This window comes from Poecilia reticulata, chromosome 1, assembly GCF_904066995.2.
Source record: "Poecilia reticulata chromosome 1, P_reticulata-male-v2, whole genome shotgun sequence".
Classification (NCBI taxonomy): Eukaryota; Metazoa; Chordata; class Actinopteri; order Cyprinodontiformes; family Poeciliidae; genus Poecilia; species Poecilia reticulata.
In genome coordinates, this window is record NC_088830.1 from 23,874,819 (window position 1) to 23,896,667 (window position 21,849).

At 37.9% G+C, this 21,849-nt stretch overlaps 1 protein-coding gene and 1 long non-coding RNA gene across 2 annotated transcripts; both read left to right on the forward strand.

Moving 5' to 3' along the window:
* The first annotated feature begins 899 nt into the window (after nucleotides 1–899).
* LOC145547579 (uncharacterized) lies at nucleotides 900–2,540 on the forward strand. Its single transcript, XR_014083895.1, has 4 exons — nucleotides 900–1,599; nucleotides 1,784–1,927; nucleotides 2,030–2,135; nucleotides 2,226–2,540. It is a non-coding gene; the product is annotated as an uncharacterized LOC145547579 (long non-coding RNA).
* Nucleotides 2,541–19,158: 16,618 nt separating this feature from the next.
* Nucleotides 19,159–21,849, forward strand: s1pr5b (sphingosine-1-phosphate receptor 5b). The gene is made up of 2 exons (XM_008415347.3): nucleotides 19,159–19,287; nucleotides 20,272–21,849. The coding sequence occupies exon 2, from the start codon at nucleotides 20,479–20,481 to the stop codon at nucleotides 21,697–21,699; it is 1,221 nt and encodes a 406-aa protein (XP_008413569.1). The 5' UTR covers nucleotides 19,159–19,287; nucleotides 20,272–20,478; the 3' UTR covers nucleotides 21,700–21,849.

A 21,849-nucleotide genomic window follows, 5' to 3' on the forward strand; every position in this document is an offset into this window, starting at 1 on the left:
GGAAATCCCCTTGTTTGGCTCCCAACATGTCCCTTCAAATACTCTCTACAGCAACCTTTGATTTGATGAAACTGGTTTTCCTCAGTTGGATAAAATCACAAAAACATGCTCAAAATGCATGTCCCGGCATGCCACTTAACATGCAAGGCAATGGTGATGTTTTGAAAATGTTTTATCTCGTTGGTCTTTTCTCTGTAATTTAGACTGATGTATTTGATATTTCAGTGGAATAACACTGAAGCTTTGTACAGACCTGCCAACAATCCCGTGGAAACCAAGTGATGTCAGGATTACTTGTATCAAGTTAGCCTAGGGAATACCACCTGAATTAAAAGCCCTTTGTTGATGAACAGTGCCTTATGAAGTGTTCATACACACTCATCTTTTCCACTTTATTGTTATAAAGCGTCAGCTATGCATTTTACTGGGATTTTATGTGATTGGCTAAGTAGTGGACAATTGTAAAGTGAACCCAGGTGAAACAAAAGTATACCTTAGTATACTTCAAAAATACTTAAATTTGTGAAAGTACACTTTAAGTATATTAAATATTAAGTGTACTACCTATAAGTATATCTGAAGTGTACTAAAAATACACTTGTACCAATTTCGAAATTAGAACTTTAAACACACTTAAACATAATTGTACCAAAATACACTTTTAATATATTAAATAAAAGTATACTTTAAGTGAACAAAATATGAATGAATATGTATGGATTTTTAAGTGCCTTAATAATCTTTTACTATTTATTAAAATTGCATACAATAAAAAAATGATAATCATGATGTAATTTTTTAAGAAAGTACCCAATCAATTTTCAGATGTGTGATGTAAAACCTCATAATCAACGGCATTAGCGCCAGTTCACACTCCAGACCAGATGGTGGCGGTATTGCACATTTTCATTTATTTAAAAAACGCCACAAAGAGAAGGAAAAACTTGAAGCAGGGAAGATAACAGACGCTGTTCAAATTCGCCATTTTTACTCGCATAATATTGCCTTAAAAGTAGAGAGGGCCTTGACAATAGTTACTAATTTTGGTAAATTCAAGCTAGTGACGTCCTAATGCGAGTTAGACGACAACACAACGGGACAACAACCGATGGAAATGAAATGTGTGTCACAAAAGGAGCCAGGGGTTGCTAGCTGGTGGTACGTTTGCTTATTTATTATCTTCATTTAATTATAAATAGTACAGTAAAGATATATAACTTATGTTGGTTTCTTAAATAATTATTTTATCAATTTTATTGTGACTTGTATGATTATTACAAAGGAATCATTCAGCTTCATGTTATAACTGCATGGAGGTTGTTTGTTGCGACTTACACTTTAATTCATAAACTTAACCTGGTTTTAATTAAGCTCGATAAGACAGAGAGACTTTGATATTGTGAGGTTGTTCTAACTCGTTCATCAATGATTTTATCTTCAACATATGTTTTCAGTCTAACTAAGTAAATGAAAATGAAAGATGAAGTCAGTGAAATCAGGTGTTAGAAAACCTAAAGACTTTTCTGTCTCAGAAGAAGCTCTGACTCCACCAGATCACCAACCAGCTCTAAGAATGAACCTTTACATCGTCTTCATGATGTAAGTTTGTTTTTTCAATGCAGAGCTAGCTATATTTTCAACAACAAAAACTGCTGTGTTACCAACAAAAACTGCTGTGTTACAAACACGAAGAGCTTAATAAACATGATTTGATTTAAAGGTAACTGGAAATAATTTTTCTCTTCTTGTTAATCTAACATTTCTCTTTCATACATTTTATTAGTTGTTGGCTTTCAGGACCCTGTGATGGACTGGTGACCTGTCCAGGGTGAGCCCTGCCTCTCATCTGATGGCTGCTGGAGATGGGCACCACCAGCCCCCCTCACAATGATCAGTGTGTTCAGATCATGGATGGAAAGATTTTACGGTAGTTCGTCTCCATAAGTCCACACAGCTTCATAGTTAACGCCAACATCAACTGATTCTATGACATTGCTGACTAATTTTTTTCTACTTCTAACATAAACAGGCAAAGAAGACACCCAGAAATGTTTTTCCACCCCAGGCATCCGGTCCCAATCATCATCAGTTCTGATGATGTCACATACATGGCGAGTCCACAACGTCTTAAAATTGTAAGTATTATTTTTTTATTTGCCATTTTTCTGTTCTCTTTAAATACAAATGCTTACTCTGTTTAATTGCTCTATTGTTCTTTTTTGTAGGTTCCTGTAAGGTGCAGTGAACGGGAATGTTCTATCGTTGATCCTCACTTTCATGTTTTATTGTCACACTTAAATTTTCATGTTCATGTGCTCACTTTTGATGTGTAAACTGATAATTTATGTAAAGTTCATAAAGTTGTGAGTAAAATTGGACAATTTTAAAATGTCGGTAATGAAACAAAATATTTGAATTACCTTGGGCATCTTGTGTAATTAATCTTTCCATGTAATTGTAGCCTAGAACAATGTAAGTACTGTAGTGTAGTAATGCATGTAATGTACAAAGTATGAATAAAGACTTATGAGTATTTAAAATTGTACTTTATTAGCAATAACAGTAAATAAAAATAAAAAAAGTGTAATTTAAATACATTACTAATACATTAATAGTATATTTGAAGTATATTAAATAAATGTTTAATATAATTCTGAGAATTATTACACTCAAAATATAATAATTATGTCAAAATATAATAATAAAGCTCTGAAATATATTTAAAAAGTATACTTTAAGTACACTCTAAGTACACTTGAAGTTGTTCCAAAAAAGTATGTATAGTATACTAAAATATACTATTAGTTGTAATTTAATACTATTTAAATACTACTAAAGTATACTAAGCACAAAATTAGTTGTTCCAAAATAGTACAGTTAGTACATCGATAAAAGCATACTAAAGTATGTTAAAATTTAGTATACTAAAGTATACTTTTTTTTCACCTGGGAAAGGGAAAAGATACAAGCAGGGTAATACTATATGGAGTCACCTTTGGTTCCAGTTGCAGCTGCAAGCCTCTTAGGCATGTCTATCAACTTTCCAGATATGAAACAGGATTTCTTCTGGCATTCTTTTCTGCAATGCCTTTCTTCTTGCCACTTTTCCTTAAAGGTCACATTTGTGGATTGCATTTGTGGACTAAATAGCTAGTTCTGCAGCTAAGAGACGCTCACACCTGAACTTCTGATCCTTCTTGCCTGGCCTGTCAGATCTCTAGTTGAAACTCTAGTTGAAACTGCGCTGTTGACAAACCCCCAACCTCTGGACTTCTCAAGAAATTAACCACACAGTAATTTTGTCCCATAAGTGGCTATGGGTTGAAATAAAATGAAAACCCTTTACTCAGAACTCAAGAATTTGGAGGATTCATTTAAGGGGGTGGGGGGAATCAAGAAAACCACAGAAACAGAACAGTTTGACAGGGAGTTTTGTTACTTCAGAGACTTTTTCTGGATTTCTGATTCTATGGAATCACATTCTCCAATAGTTTTCGAGTTAAGAATGGCTTCGGAGGAATGTACCCTCGTCCCCCCTGGGCATTCAGATGTATGCACATGCCTTTGCGTGAACTATGAGTGTGCAGGCTGGGGTAATCATTCCACAGCTCCTATTGGCTCAAAGCAAAAAAGAAAACATCAAGATTACACTGAGAACCATTTCAAATCGATTAAAATTCCACTTGCTTTCTCTTTTTACCGATTCCCAAAGAGGCCAGCTGGTTTGTATCTGTGTACAGTCCACTGATAAACTCAGGATACCCACTTTACTAAAGCCTGCGCAGAACTTACACTTCAGCACAATGAAACAGAACCCAGCTGCTGCCATGCGTGAGACCTGACATGTAATTGCTAGCGATGGAACAAGCAGCCTCGAGATACGGTTTCTCTGAAAGAGGGGGTGATGTGGGGGCAACAAAATGAGTGACTGACACATCCACTTAGATTCGCTGGAAACGAGGAAGACATTAAGGTTTCTGCTCTTAAATTTCTCCAAACCGCACATAATTGTTTGCAGAGGCTGAATGACATCAGAGAGCTGATTTTGCTAATGAGCTAAAGGAGAAACCATACTACCAGAAATCATGCATGCAGCCTTTTACACCCGATGATTGAGTTTCTGTTCTGTTCTGCGTCGTTTTGTTTTGTTTTAATGGCTCCATCAGAAATGATCTCAGTCTGTGCCGGAGTTGCCTCTGCAGACCCTCCGTTTGCATGCAAGGCGTCTTCAGATGTCATCGACATCTGTGTGATTGCTTTGATATGTTAAAACATCTCACAGTGAAACTGGACAAGACAGTTTCACTAGAAAATAGAGTAAAATAATCTATCTTTAATAACACTTTTCAGATGGCTGAATGTCAAATGTAATTACACCAGATGTAGGACATATGTTTGACTTGCATTCTGCTGCTTTGATTCTGGAAAGCATGTGAGCAGCAATGCATTGAAGTAACTTTGGCATGTACTTGTGTTCTTTACAAGCCTCCTTAAGTAGAAACAGAGCTGTACATGAAGATCAGTCTATTCAATAAATCCAGCATACTGGAGGATATCGTGTCAAGAGATCCTAATTGTCCTTTTGGAAGAATAATTTGACATTTTGCAAACTTTTTGACCAAGTTTGATGACAAAATTACAGACGTTCAGGCTTTTATTTGATCATCACGTTTGCAATGGAGTCCACTGTAGGTCATTATTTACAAAATGATCTCTTGAGTACACTATGTTAAACAAAAATTATCACACCACAATGCAATAATTTAATGTTCCAAATGTGTGTCAGTTTGTTTTGTTTTAGAAAACCATCCCCAGCATGGGTTGGAATATTATTCTTGGAAAATATTTTTGTTTCCCTATAAAGTTTCTCAACATTTTTTGCACTTATTTGTCAGAATGAGAACATTTTACTAAGTTCCTGTTTCAAGGTAGTTACAATTTTTTTTATCACTGAGTTAAAGTTCCCAGACAATAATCGGAGTTTCCAGCTGTATGAAGCCTTTCCACGTGTTGCTGCAAACTGCTTGTAGAAAGGAGTTTGCTACTTGTCTGTCTGTAAATTATCTGGGTGCAAAGCCATGGTGCGTAGAGTAAAGAAGCACCAACAAGAAAATTGCACGTTTTAAAACCACAGCTGAAAACACAAGCAACATATATGCTAAGAAACCAATAGCAGGTTTGCTACTTGAGCAGACGGCCTGACAGATTAACATGATCCTCTTCTTTCTCTATAAAAAGCAAAGGCAAGGCTTGTTTATTCTGCACAATGTACACTTGAAAACTACAGCTAAATTTGCTCTTTATTTTTGCTTACGTTGATTAAAAATTGTGCTAATCAGCATGTTTTGCCTCCAGCACCAGCCTGAGTCATTTAAGAATATATTAAACAGGTCCTATTTGACACGTCATTGCATTCATTAAAAACAATACCACGCATTTGCCCTAAAACTTTTACTTTAAAGTGCAGCAAATTAACACCTTGCAATTTTTTATAACTCACTCACCAATTATATCCCAGATGCTGAATCCAATCATGTATTTTCTCCCATTTCTTGACACTATAAAACATCTGGTCCTAAAAGGATTTTCAGAAGGTCTCCTTCAGTACTTTGCTCCAACACAGGGCAATGATAGCTGTAAGAAAGCTACCATGATGTTCTGACAACAAGTCACCTATAGTGATGACTCAAATCTATCGTTTGTTAAAAAAAAGTTTATCTGACTTGACACTAAAGCTATAGTCTTGCATAAAATACTGCTGTCTATCTGTTAGGCAGTTAGCTTTAGCATCATCCTGCTTCTGATCTGTTTTGATATGAGTCATTCATAAATAACATTTTCTGCTTCTTGGACAGGACTTCCTTAAAAAAATGGGTTCTTAATTTCAATTAAACTTTCCTGTTTCCTGTGTGGACTAGCTGTGCAGAAAATTTTCATTTGTTTAGAATGTGTTTGCGACGTCAAAACAGGAGTTTTCTCATCCCACATCACGATATGACTGTGGAAGTAGAGTACTGTCCTGGTTAGCACTGTCTTCACTAGTCTATTTGTAAAAAGCGATTTTTGCCGTCACACCATGTTTACGTATTTTATTTCCAACATTTTCAAATAGTTTAGTCACTTTAAAGCAGTAGGAAAACCTTTGAGTTAAGCATAACTTAAAAGAAATAATTCGATATCGTTGTTTTTTGCTCCTGGCATCGTCAGACTAATATTTTCACTGGGATCAGAGTACAGATGGGCACAGTTGCGTTCTGTCTTTTGTGTCCTGTTATGATAGGGATTTGCTTCAGCGTGTGCAAACCCTTGAGTTAGAATTTCAAAAGTTATCTGAAAAGCAGTTTTTATGCCTTCTTACGATGCCTCAGATTTCATGTGCCTATGTAAAAGTTATTTTTATAAAGTGAGCTAACTGGCAACAGCACATCAATAACATGGCTAAAGTTTATTTTCTTATTGACTTTTGTTTGAAGAGAAGAGGAAGGAGAGATTTGTGGACTTCCTGTTCTGATAAAGGAAGAAAAGCTCTTTTTATATTGAATTTCTCACAAATGTCCAGATTGTTATTTCTATAGAGTTGTTGCATATTTATATAAAAAAAAAAAGAAAAGTTCTGCTGACTAGAATCCTGTCGGCTAAATGTGGAAGTTGAGTCATGCAAATTAGTTTGATGCCATAAATATTGACCACAAGTTATAAATGTGCCACATAGCTGAGACTGATGCATGCATTAATACAAACAGCTATGTCTTCATTAGGAGCTCAAGTGTTACATTTGATGAACGTAATTTTGATACTCACTGGCACAACTCCATGTCGTCCTCTGACCCCAGATCTCACTTCAAGTTTCTGGATTTCTAAGCATAGAGAGCAGAGTAAGTCCCAAAAATAACATACAGCATCATTCCAAAGGGCGGGAAAACCTTTGATCTCAGGCATAAATCCCAAAACATAATTTGCGCCAACTATAATGCAATTCATGCACCTTGAATAAGGTCTCAACTGTAAAAACTGAACCCCACAAAATGCTGCAGCATGTCTCTCTGGTGGTGCAACTGACTTAATTGCAAAAATAGATCGACAAGAGGTATTAGGAGTTGAGTCCAATACTGAATCTAGTGGTCTGAAATGTTGGTTAGTCATATTTAAAATAAAATAAAAAAATAATAATAATCAACCTATATTATAATGAAAACAATGAACCTGTTGCAGTTTCTTAGTTGTAGCTGGCAGGACTGCTTGCGAAGACTGGAACGATGTTTTAGATTATTTAATTAAATTAGGGCCACATATTTCTCACATAAAAATTGAGATGGCGGTTTCTAATTTCCACTGTATCTAAGAATGTCACAATCCAGGGTGTCAGTAATTGAGTTTTTTCAGAGTCCCCTACGCCATCCACACTTTATTTACTCATCTCCTAAATTCCCTTTCTGTAAAACTGAACCAGTGCAAACGTAGAAGAGTTGCAGTTTTCCATGAGAAGAAAAGGTGCTGTTACTCACCTTAAGTGACAAGTGTTTTTGGCACTGTTGTAATCCAAACAAGACTGTGCAACCTGATGGTTCTGGCTCAGTTAAAGTGGAATCAACATTTTAATCTTGCTCTGGAAAGGGACAAAATACTTTTCACACAATGTCTAATTCGGTCATCTGTTTTATCTGATACGGCATATCTACTACAAATTTTAGCTTCGTGAAACTGACAACAATAATTGGGAAAAGTCATCCAACAGTTATTGCTGACATTCTCGTTTTGATTTGGTTTAAAAAGAATTGAGGGGCTAGTGGGTAAATCTGACCTAAAACGGTTTAACACTGAGAGAACGTGGGAAAAACTCAAATTCTAGTCACACTAGGCTTTTTGTCTGACTGAGTTAGTGCTACGCCCAGGTTCCCTCTCATTGCTCTAAAAACTTTTGATTGAATGAAACGAAATAGAGCATGTAAAACTGAAAATGACAACGATACGTTGTCAGGTCTGAGCTTGTCTTGGGCCTTTCTCGGTTCTTATCAGTGGCTCTACATTTCAACAAATTATTCTGGGAAGCAGAGGGAGGGCATATCTTACAGATCTGACTCTAGCTTGTATTGTTACCTGACTCAGCCTCTCCCTACTCTTTCTTTCTCAGTTATCAAAGTTAAATTTCATTGAGGTGAAAAGCGTAAAAAGAACTGAAATTCATGCAGCTTAAATAACGTGGTGAACATTTCACATGGAACTTTATGGCTTTATATTTATGCTCGTAATGTCGTTTGTTGCCATCGGGGTTTTGCGGAAAATCCATGAGACCAGAGTTTATGTGCTTACATGTGATTAAAAGAATCTGTATGGACAAGTTTGTATTCAGTTTTATAATTCCTCTGCATTTAAGGAGTAACTTTGAAATCTGTTTGGAAATAATGTGGCCTCAAAGTAATCAGAATCAAAAAATAACTTATTTTTTTTGCTAAACTACAACACATTTTACTTTCTTCACTCCTTTCTTTTCAACATATTCAACTTTTTGATTCATTGATGAAGTAAAATAGAATCATTTCAGTTTTTTTTATCATAAAATAAAATGTGTAGATTGTTGTTCTAGTATCTCTTCCCAAATTTAAAAAAAGAATTTAACAAGTCCTGGTTCCAGTTCCAGTGTTAGACCAGTTTAGATGCCAGAACTTGTTTTTAACTTGTAAAAATAAAAAAATAAAAAAATAAAAATAAAAAACTACCAATTTAGTTTTCTACATTCAGAGAGCCAACAATGAGTCGGTTAAAATTCCTCTTCCAGACTTTGTTATATATCGTAAATTTTTTGTTAATGGTTCCACCTCAGGAAAACAATTTATCTGCCAAAGTCACAAAGTATGTCTTGCTATGGACAACATAGACAACATATCCCATAAAATCCAGAGTCAGATTTTCAAATGCTGTTTCAAACAACGGATTTTGTTTGGGAACGTTCTGTACAAGGATAACCAATATTTCTGTTTTCTGATTGAAGCTTAGAGCATATATGTTACACAAGCCATTTTGACCAGGATGCATAAGCCTCAGCTGGTGACAGTGCTTATAAAAAGGAATGCAAACTCAATTATATACATCTATTAGAATAGCTCTTAGTGCATCAACCTACATTCACAAGATTGTGTAGAATAAAGTAAGCTGCCAGAAGGCAAACAATTTTGTGTCATTTTCATTTTTTACCAGGGTAATTTCAAATGTATGTCACTGAATTGACTGTGTGTTATTAATACTGATTAGATTATTTATTTCTGTATCTAAATTTGACATTTTAATCTTATAACATGCCTTAAGACAACATTTGTTGTGAATTAGAGCCTGAATTTGATTCAATTCAAATTTATGTAAATTATCAAAAGCTAAGCTTTGGCAAGATAGAAGTTTTAATCATGGCTCTCACCACAGTCTCGAGAGTTACTCTCCCACCTTTGTCTCCATGAGCAGCAGTCCTCTGGGTGGTGTCTTTGCTGGAGCAAAGAGAAAGAGCTGGTGATGCTACACAAGCACCGACCCAAGCTTAGCACTTGAACCACTTTGGTGGGAAAATAACAACACAAAAGAGATGGTTTGTTATTGACTCCATTTTTTGTTAAAATTGAAAATGCTGAGATGTTATCTTAGTATGACATCAATCGGTGTTAAACTTGCATTGTTATTTGAATAAAGAACAAAACTACTTTTAGTTTTGATTTGGCTTCTCTGTATTTCTGCTGAACTTGTTAAGCCTGGTTATCCACAGGGCTTCAGATGGAATTTGCTATGTAAGGGGCTCAGCTTTGATGGCTCTGTAGGCGGAGGAGTGATGGGAGTTCAAGACAAACAACCACAGTCAGGTAAGTTCTCATCAGCAGCTCTAATGTTTTTATTTACTTGCTCATATAATAGAAGACTAAAGAATTAATTTTCTCTGAACTGAATAATCTATTTTTAATAACCTAATTTGTTATAAAAAAAATAAAAAAAATGTTCCAGTTGAAAAGATCCACCAGTACTTTAAGATAGAGCTTTTTGTTTAGAGCAGTGGTTCTTAACCTGGTTTCGATCGAACCCCAGGGGTTCGGTGAGTCGGTCTCAGGGGTTCGGCGGAGCCTCTGCCGCGGAGGTAAAGACACACTTGTGTAAAGTCGTGACGACGCCCCGCTTTGCCATCACTTGCTGCAGAGGATTACGTTACATTGCTTAGCCAATCAGAGCTGCGGAGGAGCCCTGATAGAAGGAGCTCTACTCTCAGCATGGATTTGAACTCCTTAGTCGCATCTTTTCGGGGTTGCTACTGCCTCTAGTGGCGTGGGGGTGGTAACACAACTAATATAATTACATTACTAAATCAGAATACCACAAAGTCTTTGTTATTTATTATTAGTTTTTCATTCTCTTAAGAATGTAGAGCTAATTAAATAATCTAAACAAGACCTTAAAGTGGTTCCAGTTTCTCTTGATGGCCAACCTGTTGAAACTGTGGCAAATTTTAAATACCTTGGGTCGTTCCTGGACAGTCAGCTCAACTTTGCTGAAAACACTGACTATAGTTTGAAGAACTGTTCTCAAAGACTCTACCTTTTAAGAAGAATTAATGATCTTGGGGTGACCCAACTAGACTTTAGTTGGGTCACCCCAATGTCTTGAATTTGGGGGGGAAAAAAAATCATATTTTATTTATCACTACAGAAGGGTTCAGTGAATGCGCATATGAAACTGGTGGGTTCGGTACCTCAAAAAAGGTTAAGAACCACTGGTTTAGATCAAACTTCCACTGGATGAATTAAATATTTAACTTTGGGTTTGGCAGTCTCTTCAAAGTTATTATTCTTTCTCCCAGAGATATGCAAGTGTGTGTGTAGGTGTGTGTGCGTGTGCGTGTGTGTGCGTGTGCGTGTGTGTGTGTGTGTGTGCGTGTGCATGCGTGTGGGTGTGTGTGTGTGTGTGTGTGTGTGCGTGTGTGTGTGTGTGTGTGTGTGTGTGTGTGTGTGTGTGTGTGTATTCTTGTGTGAAAGTGTGAGAATATGCAAAGTCTAGCTGACAAAAGCTATAACAGATGCACATTAGCCCTCGGCAGGCAGACCTCATTGGGTGTCAAGAGTTACTTCTGGCTCTGCAGGAATGAACACATCATCTTGATGGTTGTGTGATATGGTTACAGCCCCGTGGAGCCGAGAAGGGTGTCAGTGTCACACTTTAAACCCGGAATGTTCTCAAACCTGGATCTCATTAGGCCATGCCAATCCCGAACACATCCAGACGGCAGACACAGACCCCCTAACAGATCGGCGCACACACAGAGAAAATATTCCATCAACGATCGAGTAAAACAGAGTTGAAAATAGAAACCACTGAAGAGATGTTGGATATGGGTTCAAGTGTCTGCTTTCAGAGGAAAAAAAGAGATTCCAATGAAAACAGATATAAAGACTTGCATGTAGGTCCTAACACACACTGGAGCAATCTCTGACTTCTTTTTCCTCCAAGGAGCTATCTAGTCTTATCACTCTAATTGGAGAAATAGGTGGCCATTTCCTGGGCTTTATGACTCATTGCTCTCCTCTGCGTCTTTGAGAATACATCCAGCTGTTTCACAAAGCAAGACCGGATCACTTTTAGCCACTTTCCAGAATCGTCTCCCGCTCACTCGCTTCTTTGAACTCATTCCCGAACTCATCCATCCTTCTGAGGCCAATACAATCTTGAAGCAAAGAAAAGCAGCTTTTTATGAATTGCCCTATCTTGGCCACCAAACCGCTGCATGTTGGCTGGAAAACCCAAATAAACAATACGCTGATGAGTGGGATAGTGTGTCTTAGGTCATGCAAAGAAACTGTCAAGTAATTGAAGGAAATTTTCCGGTGTGTATGAGAAGGTCTGAAGAGAGACATTTAAAAGGTGCCACCAGACAAGGAGGATTGAGAAGAATTTATTTTATTTATTTTTTTTATGTTTATGGCAACCTGCTCGGTACAACATTGAACTAATAAACTGCACTGTGATATCATCTTTAATCCATGTACTGATGTATAATTATCTTAATTATTCCAGACATCATGGCTGCTGTTCATATGCTGATGTAAAACGTTTTAGTTTGGACAACTCGTGTCCCAGCTACTCCATTTGGGTTTGTGTTCCTCACTTTTACAAACATTGAACAGATTGACATTGAATGCTGCATTTGTACTGGCTAACTTAAAGAAATATTTTTAGAATTAGTCACATGGGATTGTGCTCACTGGGTCATATTTGAGGGGTTTTTTTTGTGACCTAAATCTTATAGTCACATTTGAGCTGCAAAGTAATGTTGAAGCAGATTTATTGTAAAATTTTAAAATCTAATGATGACTTCAGCCAGGGATTTATCTGGAAGATGAGGGAATATGATTAGTTGGACTCAGGAGAGATTTCTGAGAATGTAAGATAATTAGAGTATTATTTGTAATATACAGATTAATGGCACAGGGGGGTTGGGTCCTGAAATGGCTAAACCAGATGTTGAACAGCCAGGTGCCGAGGCGTTTAAGTCTCTAGCCTCTTTCACGAGACGGTTTTGTCATAATCTCTCAAAGACAAGCCGCTTTCCTGTGGTTCATTCATAAATCACAAGTAAAGCTGGTGATATCCTGCTCAAACACGAGCCTTCAGAAATCAAACTGGTTGACCCACCCTTGCCACCGCAGTACTTTCACTAAGCACAAAAGCATATTGAAGTTTTGTCTTAATCCTGCCTGGAAGTGTTGTGTTACTCCTTGGCTGGTTAAGAGATCTCCTGATGATGTTTGTAGATGAGGGGATGTAGTGACAGGTAACAGTTAATTGATTTACCATGTTTTTCCTTTGCGCCCAAGCTGATCTCCATATTGTCTTTGGGAGCCAGAGCAGATAGGTAGGAGAATACTGTACAGGTAAGCTGCCTGCACTGATATAAATGAATGTAGATCTCCAGTCCACTGTAGAAGTGGTCTGAACCAGGAAGAGACTTAAGGATTTTGAGTTTGAATGACATTCGAGTCGAGCTACAGGCAGAGTAAGGAGCAAGGTATTGCTGTGCTTCTAAGTATTCATCTAGGAGGAGTCTTGCTGTTCATCATATGCTCCGAAAGTAGCAACAGGATTATTTGCACGTGAGCATGAAGTCCTGCAGAAACAGCCGCACCCATGGCAGTTTCTAAAGGACTTCATAGATTGCAAAAGTGTTGCCATGTTTCCGACCAACATTACAACATTACAAGCCCACTGGTCAGGCAAGGTAAGAGTGAAGCTGGTCCATTGTGTTCACTGTCCACACCATATGCAAAAGAAAATATCACGAACCACTGACATAAAAACATGTACAAATGACGATATGTACACCTGAAGAAGATTGGAATATTGTGAAAAGCTCCATTCTTTTTTTTTTGTTCCTCATTTTAAAAGGTATAACTTGTACACTACATGGATCCATTACACATAGAGTGAAATCTTCCATACCTTTATTTCTTGAGATTATGATGAAAATCTCAGAACGTTTTTGTCAACATTAATTTGCTTGCAGATGCCCATTAAGGCTTGGATATACTTCTACCTGAGTCCCCTGTGACAGGAAGCACAGATATTTTTAGTGTTAACTACACTACTTGACTCCCTAGGTGTTACTTTCAGGAGGTATTTCAAGTCAGTCACATTTTTACTTCCTTCATTGAGCCAATTACTTCCTTTAAAATATAATGCATTTTTAGACTGTGTCACTGATTCTGTCTGGTAAGCTCCGTTTGCAACAACCTCACAAAGATGGAGGCGTGTATGACCAGCTGAAGTGGTGTGACGTTGAACACACCCACTTCCTGACAAGGTTAACACCACAATCTGTGTCAAAGGATGCTGTTCATCAAGACAACGGTGGTGATTATAAGCTAAACTTTATTCAAACTTTTTCAGGCACAGTTAAACCATTGACATCCACTCACCAATAAACAGTTTTCACCACAGTCTCACAGGCGGTAACAATCTGCTGGTCTGTAAATTGTTTACAGCACTCAAAACAGAACAAGAAAAAGTAAAGATTTGAGTGGGTTCTATTTATTTACCTAAAGAAATCAATGTAATCTTTCTGACCTTGATGTCCCTGAGAGAAAAAATATTGAATTGAGAAGGAAAACTGTTGGCCACCCACTTTATTGCTTTAAAACTTTGTTTGCAGATAAAAGTTAACAGGTAGGGGAGCTTTTATCTCCAGTTCGATTTTGTGAGTGATCATGCACGGACGAAGATCCAAGGTTGATTTTGTAAGTTTAGACCAGCAGTGAGCTTCTGTAAATTAAATAGGTTTTCCAGGTTAGTTGTTTTGAAGTGGTGAGAACTAGAAAGTGATTTTATGAGCCTACTGATCATCTAAAAGAAGCTCAAGGAGTTTTCGAGACATAGAACTGAGACAGTATGCATCTAAGAGGCGTGATTGCTGCATCCAAAAAGGCAGCTGGGAGAGTTTCTGTTCCTCTGGTCCTCTGAGAGTAAATATGTGAAGAGATGACGATCTGCATCTGGAGCGACATCTCCCGAGAAAGCAATCAGCTTCACAAGAATTACAGACACAAAACGTCATATAGCCACACCATGATCATAGGGAATATCCATATCTTTTCTCAGGCTTCCTTTGAGCTTGATTACCTTTAAACCTACAGTTTCCTACACAGAATCAGTGTTCGGAATAGATCAACACGGATTAGTTTTTACTTTGAGCATCTTTGTTTAGGACTGTCCAGAAACATAGCTGTAAGCTACAATCCCAAGAGTGCAGTCTGCAGCTGCTCCGCGTTCATGCCTGCAACATGAAAGCAAGTACAAAGAAGAGGATGAGATGTAATTAAAAGCGGAGAGGAATGTTTTCTTATCATCACAGACGTGGTCTGAACGTTCTGATTTGAGGACCTTATCAGGGGGAGTAAGCCTGAGGACTGACTGGTGATAGATTGCAGGGGGTCCACAGTGAGCTGGTCTCAGAGAAAAGTTTGGAGAACTTGGCAAACAAAGACCCTTTAGAAGATATTTCAAAGTTCTGTGTTTATGTGTCTCCCTCTTAGGTGTTCAAATCTCTAATGAATGTCTGACAGGCTGAAGCTGTGACATCTGGAGTATTTTAAACTGTGACTGCGCTGAGGGGAATTACTGGTCTGGTTCAAGTGAGAGCCAAAACGAATCCTTAAAAAGTAAAGACAGCAAAATAAAACCATAACGTATATGTTCTCTTTTTAACTAGGAAGTTTGATTGGGAAGTTTTCTGAAGTTTTATAATAGATGCCTACTTTTGAGAGATATGTCTTGACCAAACAGATCTTAATAATTCATAGATTTTTGTAGGTTAAATAGGTCACATGTAGAGCTGGGACAGTTTGGCGAGGGCTATCACTACCTTGCTAGAATCACACAAGAACGGTGATTAAGGACCCCAAAATAAACTTCTGTTAGCCACAATCACATATAGTGTGTCACAAATAGTCCAACAAGGTCAGCATTACATCTACTCCCAAGAGGAACCAGCTAAGCTGAAAGCAGCTAGTATTACAGCAGAGTGTGTGTGTGGCCATAAACATGTTCTAGTCGGAGACCCATGTTTTCCATCTTCAGGGCTGACCTATATTGACTTGCGAAAGTATTTACGCTCCGAAATTTTTTCACATTACAACCATAAGCTGCAGCGCTACATTGAAACTCACACATAAACTAACATGTCATCTTGAAAAAATTGCTCTGCACAGAAATAATATGAGGGTGGCAACATCATGCTGTAGGGATGCTTTTCTTCCTCAAGAGGGAAGCTGATTAGTTAAATTCAGAGGAATACTTACTCAAGACCGCCAAGGACTTCAGACTGGAGTGGAGGTTCACTTTCCAACACTAAACATGCAGCCAGGGCAAAAACGTAATTGTTTATATCAAAGAATCTATTTCAGAATTTTTTACAAAACTTCAAAATAGCTAACACTCTTCAATCAATCTGACTTTGAACTATTTTTCATAGAAAAATGGACTGTCGTGTGTAAATCAGAGTCATACCCCAACCATATGTGCTGCTTTTATTGTAGTGAAAGGTGATTGGATAAACTGTTGATTTAGAGTGTTTAAATACAAACACACACCACATTTTTTTTTATTTCCAAAATGTTTTGAACACCATTTTTCCTTTTCCTCCACTTTACAACTAAGCCCAACTTCTCATAAAACCCAGGTAAAATATATTGAAGTTTGTGGTTGTGATTCTAAGAAACGTGATAAAGGTCATGGCGCATAAATACTTTTGCAAGGACCATTACAAAGATGAGTCAGAAAGCTGAAAATAGTCTGCAATCGAAGAAGGGGGCAAAAAAGGAAAGTTAGAAGAAGAAAAGAAGATTCAAACACAAAATTAGCCACAAATGATCAGAGATCGAAAAGGACATCCTTTTTTTTCCTGTTCATGCTAAAAGTCTGTTAGGCTACTCATCCCTATTCTCAGACTTCTGTTTCTTCACTTCATACGCTGATGTGAGGCCACTGCTTTTGTCACTACAGGATATTAGTCTCTAATGACTCTTTTTTAAGCATATCCTCCTACGTGCACTGTTTCACATCCGGGAATGTACGAAGGTGGAAAGCATACATAAACGGCCTCGAAAATACTCAGAAAGACAACAAGTAGATTCTGAAACAAGAAATTAATTGAAAAAGCAATGTTATGTCTTCAGTGATTATTTGGAGTTCATTCTTGATTATGTTGAGTTCCCATTTTATTGTAAGCCCCTGGTACAAAAATTGAGAAAACAGACCAACAGCATTTCTGAACCAGTACTTGACAGTGAGTTAGCGCTATCTTTACAGATACACATTTAAAAAGTGTATCTGTAATGGAAAAATAAACATTCAGTATTGAAGAAGTGAAGAAGTGTTACGGTTCCGCCTGAGCCGGCTCCGATCAGATTCATCTTCAGTTTCCCCATTTAGCCTTTTTTTGGTACCATCTCAGGAGTGATACAAGCCAAACTTATCCAGATATCACACACAAGCGATTTGATTCTCAGCAGGTTGCATTCACTGACTGGTCCATGGATTTGAATTAACAACAGCATCTCAACTACTATTTTCAGTCTGCGATCAGATGGCAGATTTGGTGAGATGACGAATTCCATGTTCAAACCTTGAATTCAAAATTCTTTTATCAGTTGAAGAACATTCAACATTAACTGGACGGGGAAATAAACATATATACAAAGAATTAAAAAAAAAACTGGCTCCCCAGGGCTTCAAACGCAAAATAGCATAATCAGAGCGTCTCATGACGTTCCTGTCCATCTTTGTGCCCACATGGTAAGGAACAAACTATCAATGGAGGAACACCCAACTTGGCAAGATCTGAATCAGGGATTAGTGAGACTTGACAATGGACAAGCAGCTTCTGACCTTTTAATCATGGGTAGATAACTTTGAGAGAATGTGATTTAATCAAGTGGACAATGTGTTCTCAGAGCAGCAAAGAGAAAGTTGCAAAGGTACCAGTTTAATTTGTGTTGTGAGCTTCCAGAGTGTTTTAAATTGATGTTTTTTGAGTGTTGTGTGACTTTGTGGGTGTATTCAGAACACTTCAAGAAGACTGTGAAGTGCTTAAAGTGCTTAAAGTACATGAGAATCTGATGTAGAGAGTTTATTGCAGCAAGCAATAAAAGCATGAGAAAAGCATGAGAGATATTGAAATTCAGAGAAGGTGTGACCATAATACAAAACAATAAAAATCCTTTGTTTAGGTACTGTTCAGTCTCAAAGCTGACAGATGATCCCTCCGTTGAAACTAGGTAAAATCCCAACAGACCAGTTCAGGAGAAGGAAACCACTGTTTTAATAGGGCATTGCTGCGGTGTAATGTGTCAGAAAAGCATCCGGATTTCAGAGCAGGATTCCCAACTGAGAAAACACTCAGTGCAAGGAAAGTTGTTTAAATCACAGCTGTTTCACATTTATGTATTTATATACAGGATCATGTTGAATGATGAGGGCACAAACGAACCCGGGTTTAGAAATCTGAAGCAAGTTACACAAAAAAAAAAAAACTTTTTTGGCTTCTCCAGCATTACTGTCACCTCTCACCTGTTTTACTTTGTCCTGATGAATCTTGTTCAGAGCTGACAGGCAAAGTTTCACAGGTGAACCAAGGAGGCGTGTCAAAACATGCCAAAATCTTGCTGATGGGTTGTGGGAATTTGGATTTCAAAATGGCCGTGTAATTGTTGCCAAAAAAATTATGTTTCTTAAATAAGCTTGTATGCAATAAAAATGAAAAAAGGAAGGAGAAAATGAAATGTTGCTTTTAACAGGGAGGGTTGCTGAGCCGTTTGTGTTTTTAAACTTGTTCTTCCAGCTTTAATGAAAGTCTGTTCCCTTTAGAAAACACTGTAAAAAAAAAGCATACTTGATTATGTGTTAGCCAAGTGTAAACAGCTGTCAGTGTTATCTCTGATTTTAGATCTTCATTTGGACAGATCTTCATCTGTGCTATTTAGTAAGTATGGTTTAGACAAAGACTATCAAAGGCTGTGTGGGACCCTGAAATGAATTTGATTTATGGAAGCCTTCCCACTAACTTCAAGCACCATTAGTCAACAAATATCTCATTGACCAAGTCCATGTTCAGACTTTTATTATAGATCTTACAGAACCATTGATAAAGTTCACAAGGCAAACCATTCCAACAGTTTGGAGTGCTTTAACTGAAGGAACAGAGATAAGGTACACACTATACACAAAACAGCATTTGAAAACCTCATTCTATAGGTTCTGGTGCCGCTCAGTTCACTTTGAGCCCGCTCTGGATTTAAAATGAGAGAAGCTTTAATTTCTTCTGCCAGGATGGGCTCTTATCTCGGGAGGAAGTCTCACTTGATATGAAGATGTCTGCCAGTCAGCGTTGCCCTTTATCATCTGTTCCTGTTTGGCAGCAGGCGAGTAATATCTTTTCAGCTTTCACATCGTGTATATAGGTCACGCACACCTACAAGTTCTGCATGAAAGAGTCCAGAAAAAAGTAAGTGTCATCGAAATCTAAGGAAGCAAAAGCTGCTTGTGAAGTGCAGTATAATGCAACACTGAGTGAGAGCTAGTCTGAGGGAACGTAAGGGGGAGAGACTGTTTGAGTTAAGACCAACCCCCAGAGCCGTTGCATGTTTCAACTGAAGACTTCACTCCCTCTGCCTTGTCACTTTGACGGTGACTAACTTGCTGCACGTTTGGATTCTCTTGAGTGAAATTGTCAGATGAATGGCAGGATAAGCTCAGCACGACATCGATTCCCAGGTAATATTTACTGCAAAGCTTTTCCAGTTGGATTATTTATGTTAAAGACTTTATCGTCGAAAACATTTACTTTAGATGTCCTTGTTGTAGATGCATACTGTTTATAGAACGAGTGAAATGGAAGAAAGCTATGGTTATTCTGCACAAGTTTTGGTATGAGCATAAAGAAATGTAATACTTTTGCATGTGAAGGCAACATCTATTTCACTAAAGTAAGTTAATAATAGGGTCAATTGAAACACCAATATTACATTTTAGTTATACTGTAATGCAAAGGTAAAAAAAAACATCAATATATATTTTCAGTGCTGTAAAGTCTTTGGAGACACATTCACTTTCTATAATTATTTTAGGTACACAAACAAATAATTTAATGATTAAATGTTTAAATGTTAATCGCTGGCGAAAATCTAGTTTTCTTGGACTTTTTTTCAATGGCAAATTTACAGCATTTTTCCAGCACACTGCATGATAAAGTAGTCAGATTGAAAAATTTACTTTTTATAAAAACCAAGAGAAATGCAACAATGATTTCAAATGATCGTCAAACTCATTTTAAATGAACTTTAAATAGTTTTAGAAATCTTTGGATTCTCTTAAAAGCCTATTTTTGTGTCATACTTTTGTTTTTTCTGCAACACGAGAATCAGGTGCAAATGTTATAGATTATATGTTGGAGTGGTTTCTATCTAACAATTTTACTGGGGCACACAAACCTCAACCATAACTGAAATGATTATAGCAATAGTTGAACATCATCTTTTTATCTTTTAATATGAAAATATACCTTATTAATCCAAATAGAGTTCACATCTCATCAGCTTATGAACTAATATGCAATGTAATTTAATATTTTGCTTAGGGTGACATATTTACATGTTCCTCTTTTTTTTCAAAATGCATGTATCTTTGATTCAGCTTTGTAAACTTCTATGAGTTAATGATTTAGTCCCACTACATTGAACTTTTTTTATGTTTCCATAGAAATTGCAACCCACAGCCAACCAGAGCTCAAGAGCACCGTCTGCTGGCAATAAAGAAAACATCTGCATCATTTTCATCAAACTTCTGCATTTACTGAAGGCTCTTCCTGTTAATTTGATGTTTCCTGCTCTTGCTGTCAGCTGCATGTCAACGAAATGACTTCATAATCCCAGCTGCAAGAAGAGAAGGTAAAAAGCAGCGTCCTACATGAGTGCGTCATGTTCTGACCTTGAAGGTGCTAACCCCTCCACAACGATGGCCTCCACCTCCTCACCTTCCTCTTATGCCGGCTACTTTGAGTTCTTCTGGGATTATCACAATAAGTCTGTCATTTGTAAGCATTACAACTACACTGGCAAGCTCAAGAATCGTCAGGATTTGAAACCTGAGAGCATTGTATTTCTGGTGGTGTGTCTCCTCATCATCCTGGAGAATGCAGTGGTGCTCATTGCCATTTGGAAGAACAAGAAGTTCCACCTGCCCATGTACTACCTGCTGGGAAACTTGACTCTGTCAGACCTGCTGGCGGGTGTCACCTATATGGCCAACATCCTGATGTCAGGACACAATACTTTGAAACTGACACCGTTGCTATGGTTCCTCAGAGAAGGAGGGGTCTTCATCACTCTGGCCGCGTCCATCATTAGCCTGCTGGCCATTGCAATTGAGCGTCACGTCACCATGGTGACAATGCGTCCATACCACGGTGCAAAACGGGGTCGGATGATTGCACTGATTGGTGGAAGTTGGGCCCTGTCAGCATTTCTGGGGATTCTCCCTATTTTGGGATGGAACTGCATACACAGATTGGACCAATGTTCAACAGTGCTCCCACTTTACGCCAAAAGCTACATCCTGTTCAGTGTGTCTGTATTCAGCACGGTGCTTTTGTCCATTGTGGTCCTCTATGCTCGGGTTTTCCGTATTGTCCGCACCAACACAAGGCGGCAGCGGCTGAGCCTGAAATCCAGCATGAGAAACAGCCTCGCCAGGGTTACGCAGAAGTACATCGCCCTCCTCAAGACTGTCACCATTGTGGTGGGAGTCTTCATTGCTTGTTGGCTGCCCCTCTTCATTCTCCTTCTCTTGGACTTTTTCTGCCCCACGGGCCAGTGCCAGATGCTCAAAAAGGCAGACTACTTCCTGGGAGTAGCCATCCTCAATTCATTCCTCAACCCAATCATCTATACTTTGACCAGCAAGGACATGAGGAGAGCCATTCTGAGGCTACTCTGTCAGTCGTGTCTGATGACCAAAGATGGACAGGTCAAGAAGATTGGGATGCCATTTATTGAGTGCAGTTTCAGTAAAACTGAGGTGCCTTCTCAAAAACTGGACCATGGACTGGATACAACCATTTCCTCGGGGAATGCAATAACTTCTCCATCCACAATTAAATCTCTTTATCCTAAACTTTTTAAGTCATAAAGACTGAAACTCTTGGATGCAGAGTCCAAAAGACTGTGAAAGAACCCTGCACTGCACAAAGAAAATATTCCAATAATGGAAAGAAAGAGGTCTGTGGGGTAAACCTGAAAACTGAATAGTTGGAATGAATTACAAATGGAGGCACAGAAA

What these genes read in the sequence shown, in the direction of transcription:
- s1pr5b (XM_008415347.3), top strand. Translation starts at nt 20,479, where the DNA reads ATGAGTGCGTCATGTTCTGACCTTGAAGGTGCTAACCCCTCCACAACG.